The sequence below is a fragment of the Nicotiana attenuata genome, unplaced genomic scaffold (assembly GCF_001879085.1).
Source record: "Nicotiana attenuata strain UT unplaced genomic scaffold, NIATTr2, whole genome shotgun sequence".
Taxonomy (NCBI): domain Eukaryota; kingdom Viridiplantae; phylum Streptophyta; class Magnoliopsida; order Solanales; family Solanaceae; genus Nicotiana; species Nicotiana attenuata.
This window is the reverse complement of record NW_017670235.1, coordinates 1942089-1959300: the sequence shown is the minus strand read 5'-3', so window position 1 is coordinate 1959300 and position 17212 is coordinate 1942089. Positions and strand designations below refer to the sequence as shown.

General features: G+C 35.9%; 2 protein-coding genes across 2 annotated transcripts in view; both read right to left on the bottom strand.

Moving 5' to 3' along the window:
- Window positions 1-3647: 3647 nt before the first annotated feature.
- Window positions 3648-6444, bottom strand: LOC109236360 (cytochrome b561 and DOMON domain-containing protein At3g07570-like). The gene is made up of 4 exons (XM_019402533.1): window positions 6175-6444; window positions 5678-6080; window positions 4089-4372; window positions 3648-3984 (listed from the first exon to the last, which is right to left on the bottom strand). The coding sequence occupies exons 1-4, from the start codon at window positions 6352-6354 to the stop codon at window positions 3751-3753; spliced, it is 1101 nt and encodes a 366-aa protein (XP_019258078.1). The 5' UTR covers window positions 6355-6444; the 3' UTR covers window positions 3648-3750.
- Window positions 6445-7610: 1166 nt separating this feature from the next.
- LOC109236359 (ubiquitin carboxyl-terminal hydrolase 5) overlaps window positions 7611-17212 on the bottom strand; it is a 10051-nt gene continuing 449 nt past the window's right edge. Inside the window, exons 2-13 of the mRNA XM_019402532.1 lie at window positions 15752-16003; window positions 14446-14590; window positions 14204-14263; window positions 14009-14101; window positions 12468-12866; window positions 12057-12197; window positions 11804-11974; window positions 10987-11244; window positions 10751-10899; window positions 9023-9607; window positions 8575-8848; window positions 7611-8211 (exon numbers count right to left, since the gene is read on the bottom strand). Coding sequence (XP_019258077.1) covers window positions 8020-8211; window positions 8575-8848; window positions 9023-9607; window positions 10751-10899; window positions 10987-11244; window positions 11804-11974; window positions 12057-12197; window positions 12468-12866; window positions 14009-14101; window positions 14204-14263; window positions 14446-14590; window positions 15752-16003 — 2719 coding nt within the window. The 3' untranslated portion in view covers window positions 7611-8019. The remainder of the gene's footprint in view (window positions 8212-8574; window positions 8849-9022; window positions 9608-10750; window positions 10900-10986; window positions 11245-11803; window positions 11975-12056; window positions 12198-12467; window positions 12867-14008; window positions 14102-14203; window positions 14264-14445; window positions 14591-15751; window positions 16004-17212) is intronic.

Genomic DNA, 17212 nt, shown 5'->3' with positions numbered 1-17212 from the left:
GGAAATAATTGATTGCATTTTATATTGATGTTCTTTCTATTACCCTAAATAAGGATAGTCTCTTATTTTTGGGTGTTTCATTTAATTGGAGACTGCACTATTATGGAATATTTAGATTCAGTTTCCTAATTTGTAGGAAATCTACTGCATTTGAGCAAATTTAGGCTAGCCATTAAAATTTATTTGGGGCTATAAATTGTAGGGGTTTTGACACAGTTACCCACAAAAACAAAACTATTTATCCTTATCTATTCATTTTGTTTTTCTACCCATAAACTAATTACATTTCCTACCCATAATAGGTTTTGTGGGGAATTTTTTCTTTATTCTCCAATTCTTTTTTATTTCTATGCTTATTTTCTTTTTCTTTTTTTTTCCTTTTCTCCTTTTCTTTTTTCTCGTTTTCTTCTTATTTTTTTCTTTTTTCCTTTTCTAGTTTCATTTAACTTCTTTTTTTTATTCTTTTTCTCTTCATAATCAAATTTCATTTACTGTTTTCACTATTTTTTATTATTCTTTTTTTAAATATTATTACTAAAGAAAAATCAAATTGTGTACCAATTAAATGTAGCTAATACAACCAAAAAAATATTAACTAACATATGATACTAGTATAGTATATAGCTATACCAACAGGGTATACAATTGTACGCAATGAGTTAAACAAAAATTAATTCAATTATTAAACTAAAATAATATCAGTTGTCAATAAAAAATTTAAAAAATTCTAAAAGGATCTAATTGTAAGAGTATACCGTTACATCATATAGCATACTATAATTTTTATTTTATTTTTGCATTTTTAATTTGCCCCTCACGCTGGGTAAAAGCTTAAAATAAATTAAAAGAAAAAAGGCAAGTGAATTTACGGGTTATAGTTATGCTATTATAGTATATTGTATACTATTACAGCATATTGTTGCTGGGTTTGTTATTCAATAAATAATAACAAAAGAGGTGTGAATGGAAAATGGTGGAAAAAGAAATGGAGGGATGACCCGCGACCCTGTCCGGTCTAGCCCGTTTTTCTTTTCCGGATTAATTTAAATTCGTTTTAAATTTCCCGCAAAACTTTCCAACAGCCATGGCTGTTCTAAAACAGTGTCACACCTGTTCCAACAGCCATGACTATTCTGAAAAGGTTGCAAACCTCTTCAGAGGGTCACACCTGTTACAACAGTCATGACTATTCTGAAAGGTTGCAAACCTCTTCAGAAACATCACCAAGTTGGCTATAAATAGACCTTCAAATCCCAGAATATTTACTTACGAAATTTTCTTATTATCTTCTTCTTCTTCTGCACTAAAATTCCAGTGTGTTTTGCTGCCATCGAGTGGTTCGCTGATCATCAGCGTTTTTGGTACCAACACTCCGGTGAGTTAAATCGTTCTATCCTGGGAGGATATATTTCATAACCTCGGGTACTTGAGAGGAATACTCTACCTAGCAGACTGGAGATCCCAAGAGTTAGGTTCAAAGAGATCAAACAAAGTTATGAATGACGGTTCAACATTGTCAACTAACTCAACCCATTCTCGTGATGAAGACAATGTTCAAAAACGAGGTAAAGCATTAAGGCTTTTTTGATGAGTCAATAAAGCTTAAAGCTTTTTAATGATTTGCTAAGTCTGGCAGGATATGACCAGATAGTGTGTCTTTAGGATTACACGTTTAGGAATCACCTATGTGAGTGTGAAGTGTAAGCCGCTTCAAGGAGAATGAAAGTAAAGGCCCATTCTCTAAGCACTCATGAAACCAGGCAGTGTTCATGGCTGAAACGAACACAACCGTGAGAACCATAGATGGTTAAGGATTGATTGTGTGACTTATGTTGTCTAGGTATACAACAAAGCTCGACGGTTCAAAGATATCAAATCTACCGATTGACCGAGTATATCCGATATAAGTTCACTACGGAAAGTTCAAAGGGAAACCTACTTATCCAGATGCAATCAATTCTTGTTTGTAAAACACACACACGTCCGTGCATTCCTTTAAGTTTATAGCCATCCCCATTCATGTGGGGGATTGTTGGGTTTGTTATTTAATAAATAATAATAAAAGAGGTGTGAATGAAAAATAGTGGGAAAAGAAATGGAGGGATGACCCGCGACCCGGTCCGGTCTAGCCCATTTTTCTTTCCCGGATTGATTTAAATTCGTTGTAAATTTTTCGCAAAAATTTCCAACAGCCATGGCTGTTCTGAAACAGTGTCACACCTGTTCCAACAGCCATGACTATTCTGAAAAGGTTGCAAACCTCTTCAGAGGGTCACACATGTTCCAACAGTCATGACTATTCTGAAAGGTTGCAAACCTCTTCAGAAACATCACCAAGTTGGCTATAAATAGACCTTCAAATCCCAGAATATTTACTTACGAAATTTTCTGATTATCTTCTTCTTCTTCTGTACTAAAATTCCAGTGTGTTTTGCTGCCATCGAGTGGTTCGGTGATCATCGGCGTTTTTGGTACCAACACTCCGGTGAGTTAAATCGTTCTATCCTCGGAGGATATATTCCATAACCTCGGGTACTTGAGGGGAATAATTTCCTTAAGGACACACTGTGTATTCAGTGGGCTCGATTTGTTCCTTCAACGTTTCAAAAATTATTTTGAAGTTCAAATATTATTTTTCAGAATTGTTTCTACTAACTTTCTGTTTTATTTTTCAGAAAGATTACTGTTTTATTTACTTACAGCAATACAGATAAATAACAATTGTTACAGTATCTTGCATATTATTACAGTATACCATAATAATATATTGTATACTATAATAGTATGTTGTTGCAGTATAACTATATACTCCTATAGTATATTAGTATACTGTAGCGGTACACTGTTTTGTAAACTATAATAGTGTACTGTTGCAGTATAGCTATATACTCATACAGCATATTGTATACCGTAGCGGTATACTGTAGTTGTGTTCTTCTTCGATTTTCAACTGAAAATTTCGATCTCAATCACCTCAAATCAGGTCCAAATGCTATCAAATTTCAGTATGAACTTCCAGAAGGTACTATAAACAATATTTAACAGCACCCACTTTGAATCAAACAAGAAATCTTTAAAAATAAAATTGAGCTTCAAGCCCAGCAATGGTGGATATTCAAATACACACAAAAATAGAAATACTAGAAGGAAAAGGGAACACCGAAACACACGTATCTATATAAAGCCTTGGCATGGCTAAATCCTAGAGGAACTTCTTCAGCCAACAAATACTTTACCCAATGGCTTCTTCAATTCCTGAAGATATTATCTATCATATATTTTCTTGGCTTCCGTCGAGTTTTTAATGCATTTTAGGTGCTGTGAAACGTTTTAGATAAGATTCCAGTGGTTTGAGACAGAACTAGCAGGTAAATAGTTTGGGGAGTATGGGTAGGAGTAGTAAATAGTTTAAGTCTGGGCATTAAAGGGTAAATAGTTTGGAATTAATGGATATAAAGTGAAATTTTCTCTAAATTGTATGCCTTAATTCATGGCTAGCGAATGATAATTGTTTCCACCGGCGGCAAATGAAATTTGCTCTTAGTTTTTGGACCGCTATTCAAATTTTAATCATTGTTTGGAATATAATTAAAAAATATTTACTTTTAAATTTGAAAAACAAAATACTCTGCATAAGACCCTCATTGTTTGGTTGAACTGTAAAAGAATTTATGATATTTGGAAGAAATATGAAGAAAAATATAAAGCAAAATGCTCATATTACATGAATGGATGACGTAGAGAAGATTTCTATTTTGTGGTCATCCACATTCTAATCTCAAGAATGGCAGCAGAGGTGAACAATACAAATAGAGTAACAGCAAAACCAACATTCCAAGCAGTCCCTGCATCTCCTAAATGGATTCCATAGAAAATATTTACTGCTGCCAAAATTATCAGAACCCTTCCCAGTGTGTAATGGTACCAATTCCAATATTTTCTCACTTTCGACTCCTTGCCTGGTCGAGCCAAAAATGCAATAACCTAACCATATAAACAAATAGGCCAGTTTGATGTACTAGAGTCAAATATTTGCTAACAATAATTGAAAGAGGATGATTGTAAATTTAGTCATAGATGAAACAAACCTGCAAGCAACCAAGAACAAGAATGAAGATGCCAAGGGCTTTGTGTCTATCAACATTAACACTAAGACGATCTTCGAGAACAAAACCACATATAATACCCGCAAATCCAAGGAGAAAGCCAAGTGATTGAATGGTGATGTGAGAGTAAAACCATATTGGATCATATTGCCTCAAGTATCTAGCAACCATTGCCCCTATTGGTATCACAATACCCCAGCTAAACATGTTTAGGAGTCCATGACTTCTCCTCAGATTTGCATAAGGGGTCTTTGATTCGCTTTTACCTGTTGCACAACATCAAAAAATTATCAAGACATTTCAACTAATGAATTTATTAAATTAACATGATATCAATGCATATGTCCTGAATTCGAGACACAGTCATCAGCATAAGTAATATATACATTATCCGACTGAAGATGCACATCATTTACGAAAAAGTCTACGATAATTAGATGAGATGTTACATAATAAAATATCAGGCCTACTCCAAATTCTTTTTAGTTTTTTCTCAGTTGGAGTTGAATTGGGAAAAGTCCACCATAAGGAACAGTCGTTGCAGGTGACTTCTTTAGAATAATTGTCACGTTCATGGCCACTTAATTTTTATTTTTTTATACTAGTGAGATTTGTTCAAAGGTTGGTTGTATATCAGATCCATTATCTTAAATAATAATACCTTCTCCAACTTGAACTAAACTTAAAACGTTGACTATTAAAACATTGACATAAACAAGAGTACAACTCATTCTGACATTGAAGCTAGAGTAGAGTTGCAATTCAATGAATGTGAGTTATAGAAACTAGAATTTGGAGTTTAGTGATTTTGGATTCTAGAAAAGGCAGCTTACTCGATTCTAGATAAGTTATATACGTGAATTTTGTAACACAAACACAAAGTTGGGGCTAAAATTACTGGATTCTAATGGTTGTATATCTACTCTAACATTATTTTAGTGCAGGATTAGAATACCACAAAAGGGCTGCTTTGTATCCCAAACCTTTTAATAGAGAAGTGGGAAAACTTTGCTCTCCCTTCTCTCTCTAACGGTAGTGTTTAGGTCAATTTGTACATACCTGAACTAATTTAATTTGCTACGTATTTGCTATTTTCACATATACACGTATAGTTTTACTAATCAAGATTTAGTCAAGTCATCTAAGATTTTGTCTCTATTGAAATTTGCGCTATAATTTTTACCGATTTCACCGTTAATCAAAATATTCTCGATGCTCTAAGTCTATATTAATCAAAATATACTATGTGGAAGGCATGTTGAAGATAGATAATAATCGTATTATTATACATAGTAGTTAGTGGTAGTTGATAAAGTAGTTGGTCACCGGCGATAAAAAGCCAAAAGGCTTTCATCACTTGCCGCGTAGACCCCTACCCACCCCCTTGGTATGGACTTTTTAATAAACACATAAATTAACCAATTACGAACTACAGTATTTGTTTCAACAATTTTCAAACTAAATGGGATAAAATTAATTCAGCTCCAGGATACAATAATAATAATAATAATCGCCGGTGGAATTAAAAAAGAAAAATGTATTGAGTTGATAATAAAAGAAGAGTAACTAACCAGAGGTATAATCGAGGAAGGTGGAGGTATGTTCCCGATGTTGGGACAACTGGTAGTTGACGGGGGAAGGCAGCCGTCCATTAGGGCCAAGTGAGTAAATTAAGCGATTACTGGGCATTTCAGTGTTCAATTGAAAAACCATATAAATCCTTGAATTTTCAGCTATAATAGAGGATGTCACATTCATAAGTTGAAGATTTCCCTGATCGGGCACAACTTGCTCCGGCGATTGTCCGCCCAGAAAATATCTTTTCACGGTGGAAGATCCGTCGGTGCTCACCCAACCTACAATCGCACTGGACCCCACCATTTTCCCGTCTGGTGAAAATCCCATCCCTATGAATGAATTGGAATTGGGTGCTGATAGTACAAAGCTCCATACTTTTGTATCCGTTTGCATATACTAAATAAATAATCACGAAAAGTGTTACTCCTACTATATAAGAAAATTATAAAAAGTAAATAAATGGAGAAAGGTGTTTGTTAAAAAGACTTACTCTTAGGATATAGTTTTGTGCAGCCCATACTGAAACACAATGAAAAGAAGAAGTATCAAAGAGAGGTTTGTTTTTGAGGTTAAGATTGGAATTACATGAATCTGTCACTTGACAATCTACTTTGGAACTCAATATTTGGACGAAGAAAAACAAGGCAAAAATACTAAAACATGTCTTCATCTCTAGCTTCTCTCTTTTTGTGTGTGTGTGCGTTTTCCTCTGTTTGATAGAAAAGCAATGATTTGAAGTAGTTGACCTAGTTGATTTGTTTATGGGGGGGGGGGGGGTTCGGTAGTGGAGTATTATAATGTTCGGAGACTTAATTAATTCATTTGGTAATAACACTCGTATGAAGACTAACTCACCTCTGTTTTATTTTAAGAAAGAAAATTAGTGTGATGATTGATTGAATTGTGAATTTCTGCATTACTGTATTTGGCTGGCGTCTCTATTCTATGGCCTACCATTGATTACAATCTAACTTCTATTTTATATCTTTTTCTACCTGTTATTAATCAATAGGTAATGTAAGAAGTTTTTACATGTTGTACATATGTTATACACCTGAAATTTAAAGACAAATTCATAATATCCAAAGGATGCCAATAGGCAAAAATAATACAAGTCAAACTTTTCTAAAACAGCATTTCTCTATAAAAGCCAACTAAAGGAAAATTGGCAAATAAAGAGCAATGGGTCATCCTGAAAGATATCTTAGCTTCGTAACTTTTATGTGTGCCCTTTCTTTTAGTAACCTCTTTTTTCAACAAAAAAAAAAAAGAAGAGAGAGAGATTACCTTCATTTTCTTGTGACTCTGTCAATCGTTTGAGTTGCTTCCGTTCATTGAGTTACCAGTTATACCAAAATGTTTAAGGGAAAACAATGTAGAGGAATTAGTATTACGTGCTATTTTTTGTTTTTAAAAAAAATGCTACTGTTCTGTATCAGCCAATAATAGCAGTCAATCTTTCACCCAAAAATGGACTGTTCAACAACCTCATCAAAATTAGTTAATTGGATATTCGTCTCTCTTTAGCAACGGCCAAATGTGAGTTGTATTTACTGCATTTATTTAATTTTATTCCCAACTATCTTTTCTTGTTTAGGTTCATTTATACGACTTATTTTCTTGGACGTCACAAATTCGTTTTTGACTTTACCCGTAACTGAAATTAGGGACCATCACATTGGTAAACATCAAGAATACGAAATGAAAGAGACTTTCTAGAACCCAGTCGGATTCCATTTCGCAAAGTTGGTTTTACATCTGATAGATGCAATCAAATTTTATTGTTTTAAATTACTTGTATTTGATTTTGATCGCTTCCAAAACCTGCAGGTTTAAGATTTGGCAAAAATATTACCAAGATTTTAATATATGTTTTAGACGCTTTTATGTGATTAGAAATTACGGGAAAGAATTGACTAAACATGCTTATGTCTAAATACACTTATTTTGTAACAGTTGAAAAAAAAAAAACGACTTCAACTATATGAGCTAAAACAAAGGGAAAACAGGGGGAAAAGGGTGGGGGCAAGTTTCATAAGCCAAAGGAGAAAAAGGCTTATGCAGCAAAATAATGCAGATATGTAGAACTGGTTTCAGCTCTCCACCCACTTCTTTGTTTCTTGAATGTTTTTCTTGCTCCCCTCATAGGGTTGGTACAAGGGTATTCTTTGGCTGGTCATTCCCACCTACAATTCACCCATATTTTACTTTGTAAAGCCATTGGGAAAACCACTGAGACCCTAACTGCCTAAACTTCTTGTATAGGATCCTAATATTTCACTAAATTAATACATTGATTTCATGTACAAGAAAGTTGATTTTCGTTGGTGAGAAGTTATTTCCGCGAAGAAATGTTGTGTTGGCCTGCTGAAGACACTGCTCCATTGCTTACAGAATGATGATGATGATGATCTGCTCTTACCCTCCGATAGAAAAGTACATAAGCAGCAGCGGACTTCACATCTTCTTCATTAATTGGTGATATGTGGCTATCATCAAAGTTGTACCATCTATTTTCATCAAGAAGCTGGCATGACGGGAAAGACTAGCGTATTAGCATATGTACATTAGTTATTAGATATTGCAAAAGGAGAGCAAATTATACTTGAGATGCTGATGCGGTACCAGGAGGCCTGTTAATGTGGCAGGATAGATTTGTAATAATTGAACATGGAAAGGGATAAATGAGATGAAAGAAAGCCTTCAATAAGACAATTTAACCAACTTTAACATTCAATAGGACTGTATCCACGAGGACAATTTTGAAGATTTGATTACTAATTGCTCTGTTACTCATTCAAAACTTAGACTAATACTCTATGTCATGCAACAAGAGAACGCTAGCTAAAACTTCAATGAACTCAAGACAGCATTAGAGGCAATTACTCACCTTGATATGTGCGGTGTAGTGCCCACTTCCCATCCCACCATAGTGATTTGTTAGCGCATACAGTTCATAGAGCTGACGTCGAGAGTTGTTCTTGTTAGCCACGTATTTTGTCAAGTCAAAATCATGAATAGGAAAATTTACAAAAGTTTCCAGCTTATGCTTCATGGACCGGCTGTAGGAAAACCTCTTCAGGTGGATAACAAGCACTTCAGGAAGCCTCCAAAGATCCAACTTCTTACTTGCTTGTCTTCGCTCTTTGCATGTAGGACAATACCTTTAACATATATCCGCAAAACATGATATAAGCAATCACTTAAAAAGGCAAAAGCTAACAAAGCTATCATGAGGAATGGTATGTGCAGACATAAGGCATATAATGAGCAAATAGTTGTCCTTTTTTCGTGTAAAATTCTGGCAATAAGAGCAATGAGAACAGGAGGAAACTAACCACATATCCTCAGGGACCAATGGCTCTTCACGTAAAAAGGCTTCCAAGCAACTGTACAATGAAAGAGGTTCAGTACGGGCTTTCTTTGTAGCAGGCCCATATTTTGTGACTTCAGGCAAATTCTCTATGTAACGAGTATCATAATTTTCCAAAAGCTTCTGAGACCAATCAACAAATACAAGTATCGACATTGACGATGAGGACAATTTCACTGATTTATCTTCTCCTACAGTTAGGTCAATGCATGCATTATTCTCATCAAGCAACTGCATAGGTAGTTTCTCCAAGTTCGCCAGTTTTGAGCTAGACATATCCTTCTGTCTCGGATCATCGTTCGGTAGACTGGAGTCCATACAGGCTTCACTAGCAGCGGCAAGACGGGATGCGTTGGCTGCTGATGATGATGTCTTCGAGCGAGAAACACAGTTAAATCCTGGATTTTCTGATCTTAGCATTGGCGAGAGCATTCTGTGAACTATCAACTGTATATCTCCCCTTGTGATGACATCATCACAAGAGATTGGTGAAACAAGAGGTGTCCCATAAGGCTTCCACCCAACACTACTTTGAGAGATACCAATTTCCCTACAAAGAAAAGCGCAGCATTAGAAGACAGAGGATTGCATATATGCTCTCTTACTAAAATAGCATTTTGAATACCAAGGAAACTTCAACAAGTGCCTTGAAGAGATGTAATGAGATACTGAAGAAAACAGGAAGTGCATATTAGACCTAAAAGTGCTGCAGACTACTTTTTTCCAAAAGCTTATGGCCCTAGACAAAGTTTAGAATACAACAATGGATTATCACTTTCAAAGATGATAACTCTGCAACTAGCTGCTCCAAGGAAAGTAGTAGGTTAGCATTGTACCCACTTTTTATCTCTCTTAAACACCCTTAATAATACCTGCCAGCTAATTAAAATAGAGACTTCTTGGTCTTTCGAATAAATTCATCAATTCTTCTATGAAAATCCTGACTAATGTCTCCAATTCACTCTCTGTAGAAAAATTCTGGCAGGAATCATTAGCTCAATTTTCTATCCAATTTTCCATTATTAACTGAAGATATCTCTTCAATCATTGAGCACAAGAAATATCAAAATATAATAAAATCTTCAATTTTCCAATACTTGATTTCTCATTGTTTTGGATTTTTGCTAAACCCAGCAACACACAGTGTCAAGATTAGCAAGAACAAAGGCGTCGGTCGACTTCCGGTCAGAGTGGAGGACGCTTTGAAAGAACATTGCTTTTCGCAAAGCTCATTAGACCATGGGAAGAAACTTCTGTGTTTTGATTCTTTTTCTTTTTCCAATTGGATTTCAATTTCTTTTTCTTTTCTTTTTTGTGAATTTCATTTGAGTTAAAGTTGCAGTGAACTTCAATATAGGTCTGCAAAGGGAAGAAGGGGGGAGGGAACAACGGGAAGGGGATCCGGTGGGGAGGGAGAAGTGAGGTTTAGTTCTTGAGATGGAAGACAAAAATAGTCATTTTACTAATGTGTTAGCAATGTATAATTAGGGGTATTTAAGAGAAACAAAAAATGGGTACAATGCTAAATAACTATAGCCATGTAGGTGTGTGTGTGTGTGTGTGTGTATATATATATATATATATATATATATGCAGATGAAGAATATTGGACAGCACTCGATCAATTAAATCAGGAGGCAACACATTAACTGCCTATCTCTAGTGGTGCAAACAAGGTACACATTATGCATACCGTTCTTCCCTACGGTGTATCAGTTGAAGAAACTTCGAGTTCTTTGCTAATTTTGGAATCTTGTAGGCCGCAAGGTGATCATCATCTTTGATAGAAGACAAAGATATTAGAGGATCTTCCAGAAAACGATGAATCAAATGGCCGCGTATCTACGAGCAGCACACGAATCAGGTGAGACCCAATTAAACATCAAGTATTTCATGCTTAAAAGGTAACTTGAGTAATCAGGGACTAACCTCAGCAAGCAAAAGTTTCTCAGTGTGCTTTAAGGAACAAGAATTACCAAGTGCCTGAATCAAGTCCCTGCAACGTCCCTGCTTCGGCACTGTAACAGTGCAAGCAGCTGGAAGTGCACTTCCATCACAAGTGAAAATTGTTACTGTCATACTTCGTGTTGTGGCAGATTGAAGTGGCAAAGAAAGATACATGAATGGATCAAATGTTACTGAGACTTTATTACACACGGGACACACTAGAGTTGACTTGTATTGGCCCTGTAAAAGAGAAAGGGCAGATAAATTCCATAGCCATGGATGTATAAAGAAAATAACGTTCTTATTTTGTTTGTTTTTGTTTCTTTCTCTTTCTTTTTGGTTTAGTAAGTAAATACAAGTAGCACTGAAGCAACTAACAGTTTTTACATGTCAGACTCTAAAAGGGAAGAGAGTGGATATGTTGTTGAATGATAATCAAATAGAAACTGTTTGCTTAAGGCATGAGAATTGCCTTAATATTTCTGAAGAAAGAAAACCTGGACTTATAAGAGAAGTACAGTACAGAAGAAAAAATCTGAAGCTTAGGTCTGCAATTAGCATTAAACATGGAAGTGAACTTCATAGAAGCAGAAATATGTAGCAAATATAAGATCAAATAAATCATTTAAGAAGAACTTGATAGGGAGCCAATGCCCAATAGTTCAGCAGTCGGAGCAATCGTCAAGATAATCAAATTTCTGACTCATCAAAGTAGACATTTGAGAAGGCTAGCTCAGAAGCAAAGCGTATGCCCCATTATTTGTCAGGTATTAACATTTTCTCACAATATATTACTCACTTGGCATACATCCACAATTATGGAATCATTTCGGGCAATGTGATTTGCCCAATACTCATCAGCAACTTCTTCATCAGGTCGGCCATCTGCATCTTTCGATTTTATGTAAGGCTTGTGTTTGACACGATTTAAGTCTTCGTGAAGTCCATCCAACAAAAATGCAAGGAGTTCCTGAAGAGAAGAATTTTGGGTGTAAAGAGAATCCTATTCATAGCAGGTCAAAGCAGCGATAATTTCTGAGTATATACACCACCTGAGAGTCATGCTGGTTGTATCCACTAAATTGTGGGGCAAAGCGAGCCAACTTTGCCTTAAAAGGACGAGGGGCAACTGGTGTTCGCCCTGGCGCCCATAACTTTCGAAGTAAATCGCCAAATGCTAAAGCCAGCTCACCCTGCACATTTAGATCAAAAATCAAAAGACAATAACTTTTCCTATTTCTAAATTATTAATGAGAAAGGTTTTTATTCCTCTCTTCCAATATAGTTGACTACTTTTTCAGTATACCAACCACCTATAGGGACAATATCTCTAGACTTGCTAATACATATTAGCCTAAAGCAATATGTGACTAGTAAATGGCACTGCTTTAGTAAACCTTTCAGCATCCAAATCAAATTTTTCAGAAACTACTTTTCAAATAGTTAATTTGCCTGAAACTTACAACCATCCCCAGAGGATTCTGCCGGTTTATTTCCTGATAGTAATCTTCTCGAAAGTAGCGAGCAAACTCTGGAGTATGAACAAGACATTGTATGGCACTGTTCATGAAGCAAGTATTCCCAAGGTTCATCAACCCTGTAAGACCACAAGTAGATCCCCTCGTACTAACACCAGTACTGGCATAGGTCTTTTCTATTCCTGAAGAAGCTAGGTGCTGTGACTGCGACAACTCTGCATTGCCATTTCTAGTTGAACCCTTGCTCTGTGACAACCCTTCAGCATTTGAGAAGTTTGACTGAGATGGTTCCACAAGAGCCACCGTTCCATTATCTGCTGCTCCATTTTCGTGGAAAGAATTCATACCACCAGCAGAGTTACTATTAACAACCTCAACCAAAATCTGCTTCAATGCAAATCGCATTGCAAAACAGGGGAAGAAAGTCTTAGAATGCTGGGGAAAGCTTTGAAACAACAAAAAGAAAGAACACCTTCACAAGAAACAGAAGCAATATCCACTTAAGTAGCAGTATTTTTCTTATTATTTCCTTAAAGAGGTTGTTGGCAATCCATGCAACATTATAATTCATTGTCAACCGGCATACTGACCTTAATGACCTTTCCACTCCATGAACTTATCATTCATTTTTATACTCAAACAAAAGAAGAAGAAAATACCTGTAATTTGAATTTTGTGTACTAGAAATTGCACTAAAGTAGTCCTTACACTCATCAGAGCTTTCTGCTATAAACTATAACAGCTAGATTCAGACGTATATGCAACTATAAACGTTCATTCAGTCATGCTGGAAATTCATAGCAGAACTTTACTCAAAAACTAATGAATAAGGTCATATTTTCCAGGGTCCATTACTTTAGAGGCCAGAAACTAGACCAAAGAGAAGCAATTACTTTGGTTCTGAATACACCCAATTGTGGACGAATCCCAACTATCTTTCCAACTAGTCTCACAAAGTCGCATGACACAGCAAATGTGTCCCTTCTCAGCAGTCATAAGTTCATACATTAGCTCTTTTGCCTTTTTTTTCCCTTTAATCAAAATTTGTGATCATACGACACGACAAGAAAGCTGAACCTTACATGACTGCCATAAAGAAAAATTCATGAATTTATCACAAAAGAAAAAGAGAACTACCATGAATAGATTCTGGCGTTGCATCCATCATCTTACAAGTTCTTCACTATCATGCAAAAAGCTATACTTATCAAAGAAAATAACAAAAACACGCCATACAGAGATGTAAATGCAGAGGGCTCCATTCCACATCTCCAAGAAGAAGTAATAGAGAGGATAACAAAGACCAGTTTATTTCTAACTTTTTCAAGATAGAGCCAAATGCTAGAGAAATAGTATTTGATATTCAAACAACACCGAACAAGTAAATATATCATGTATGTATAGCACAACTGATGGATAAAATCAAAGAACATCAAAGTTAGACCAGACTTCTAGATCCTTAACTGGTTCCTCTGTGGCAGAGATAATAGTCTTAAAAGAATTAATTGCAGCATACAGAAACATACATCCTGATCCATTTGTATATTTGCATCATCAAGTGTCTTTTCCATGTCCATCAATGCATGCTTTTGATGGCTGAAGTAATCCCAAATGCAAACCTGAAAAGGATAGAGAGGGTTCAAACTACAGAAGTGAAAAAAGCATAGTTTCTTTCAGGAACCACAGAAGGCTCAAAAAGGTATATCAATAGATCCTCTTACTAGTTCTGGGTTGAGAGAGAAAATCTCACAAGCCTTCTTATGAAGTTCTCTAATTGTCTCCTGCCCAAACAACAACAAAGAATGCCCTCTTAAAAAACATCATAAGCTTAGGGGCTTCATGATCAAATAAGGATACTTTTCATGTACGCTTATTTCTCTTCAATTGATTTTCACTGTCTTATTGAAAGAGGGGACGGAAAATTGGATTGTGTGAAAAGACAGAAATAGTCTGATGATCTTACCTTTTTACTTATTCTTATGGTAGAGCGTTCATCTTTTGGCATCAGATGTAACTGAAGACGCAGAGGATAAACTTCTACGGCCAACTCAGTCTGAGAGAGACCAGAGTTGATCACCTTCCGTGGCAATATAGGACCTCCTGCATACCTAAACCAAGAAATGGTTATTCTATTTCCTTAATAGTGCTTTAACAGAAAAATGGCCATTAAATTTCATAATACTTGCTTAATCCTTACTTCCTCAATATGGCTTCTCCCAATGAACCTATAATGCTTATGCAAAGCTACCAAAAAATATCTCTTATCTAAACCACGACAGTAAAGAGAGAGAACGTTAAGGACTTTATCAAAAAAAGGAGATAGGATTAGAGTGTTCAATAAAATGGAATATTGGGGGCTAGCAGAGGACACGGGCCTTCAGAATTAGCAATTGTGAAGGGGAAAGAGCATTCAACAGCACCATACAGGAGGGGGGGAAAAAGTGGTCAAATCAAGTTTCATTATTTCTATTCTCTATATCCTTTTTCTAACTTTATTTTATAATAGTGATTTTTTCCTAATTTTAGTTATAAATGGTGAGGAGGACATTAATCTAGGAGCTTATAATTGAAGAAAGGACCAAGTAGCAAGTTCTCATGACACCTTCAGTATTGATGAAAGTTTACAATCTCCTCCAAAATTGTGGCAGAACTATATCAGAAGAAAGTCAAGCTAAGTTTTTCTTGCATGAACTATAGTAGTTTCACAAGAAGGATACAAATTGCATATTTACATGTCATTTTTTTGTAACTTGTTGCAGTATGTAATTTACATAAGTATGCTTAGCATATTACTTCAATCCCAGCTTACCAATGAAACTCAAAGAATTTTATTCGTAACATAAAGGAGGAAACACTTGAACCAAGTCATTTGTGCACATTTCACATCACCTAGAATTACTCCAACCCCTTGCCTTACCCAGCCCAGCAACACCGATGGGTCAAGTAAAAGCTACTCTTCAAGGTCCATCGTCTCCTATGAGAAGTTTTTTGCCTCCAGTTCTTTTTACACAACCACCATAAAGTTATAGGCTTTTATTCCATAAAAAATGCAGCAGTAGAAGATCTACCTTTATATAGTTCCGAGGTCCTGTAACTACCTAAATCATGATTTCTTTGGATTATTTACCAATTGTTTTGAATCTTTAATCTACTCTAACTTTCAAATTTTTACGCTCCAACGAATTAAGTTTGTCAACGTACATAACTAACATACAGCAGATAAAACCATACTAAAAAGTATAAGCAAGAACATTTTCTAAGAAACTCACCATTCATATAGTTGATTCCACACTTCCTGAGGAAGTAATATATAATCAGTGCCTTCTACAAGAGTATCATGCAGCTCAATCCCCACATTAGAATCCCCTGAGGCTGCTTGATATATCAAGTCAGAATTATTAATGCTGGAAGGCCTCTTCAAAGCACTAGAACCGCCTAAGAACTGATGCTCAGAAGCAGATCCATCATTTACAGCACTTGCCTGGTTTTGGTTCACATATTCCAACCATTCTTGCCACCATCTGTAGAACCCCATACAAAAATAGATCATCATTTACCCAACCGTCTTACTCCGAAGAAGAATATTCACATACAAAAACATAGAGCATATCCTCTCAGGATTTTTAAGTGACAAACTGACATTGCCTGACTAATTCAAACAATAAATACATTGAAGGCTGAAACTCGTAGAAATAGTTTCCTAAAGGGCCCAAACCTCTCAAAGACAAACCAAGGCGAAAATGAGAAGAACATACAGAGCACAATAACGGCTTCCAAAGAAGCAAATGACTCCTCAAAGTCTGCATTCTTCTCCAAATAGATCCTATTTCAGTATGTAAAACTCTAGATCCCAATGTTATCCACTTATTTGTTCCCACGAATTAAATGAGAAATTTGCATAACGTCTATCCTGTGTCCCCCAAGGGAAAGAAAGTTGCATTTCCAGAAAAAGTTAGTGAGAAAATGCAGTATAATTCAAAGGTGTCAAGTTTTGCCTTTGCAGTGTCCACCAGTCATAAGAACATGGCTGGTGGTCTTAATAGTCAATGTTTTTCACAGGCAGAGAGAGCAATACCTTTATCCCTTAATCTTTTATTTTTTTCCTCGTTTTGGGGTCGTTGGGGGCAAAAGCCTTTACAGAAATTGGGAACCCAGATACCTTAAAATTAGCAAGAGGAAGTGTGTTATTTGAAACCCTACTAGGTATTGAAAATTGCTCTTAAAACCTACTAGTATTTTGCCTTCCAGCACGAGATAGAGTTGCTTCTTTGGTGACCTGTACGCAATGGGTTTCAATTTAGCATCGTCTGGACAAAAGAACATGGCTTATCGTTTAAAGACTCAATTTTTAACAGTGGTGTCCAGGGTCAGGTTGAGCGCACCTCGACTATTCCACCAAGTACCAGGTACCCCCCAACAACATAGGTACCAGGTAACTCTACCCACAATTTAAAGACTCAATTTTTAACAGGCAGAGAGCAAAGAATTTCCTGTTTCTATTCCCTTTTGAGGAACCCTAAAATTAGCCAGGGGAATAACACTCGGATACCCTAATGGCAATCAAAAATGATCTCTTAAAATCAATTATTTGTCCAGAATGACCTCAAGAATACGGCAAATTATGGTGCAAGAGGCCAAAAATAACGGTGATTGATTAAACAGAAGTACAAAAAAACCCTAGAAAAAATACATAAATTAGAGCAGCATGTATAAATTTAAAAAAAAAAAAA

Excerpts from the sequence above, each read along its gene's own strand:
- LOC109236360 (XM_019402533.1), bottom strand. The coding sequence starts at position 6,354 with ATGAAGACATGTTTTAGTATTTTTGCCTTGTTTTTCTTCGTCCAAATA. Across the intron at positions 6,081-6,174 it reads CACAAAACTATATCCTAAGA|TATATGCAAACGGATACAAA; the intron begins GTAAGTCTTTTT and ends TTATTTATTTAG. Across the intron at positions 3,985-4,088 it reads TTGTTCTTGGTTGCTTGCAG|GTTATTGCATTTTTGGCTCG; the intron begins GTTTGTTTCATC and ends TTATATGGTTAG.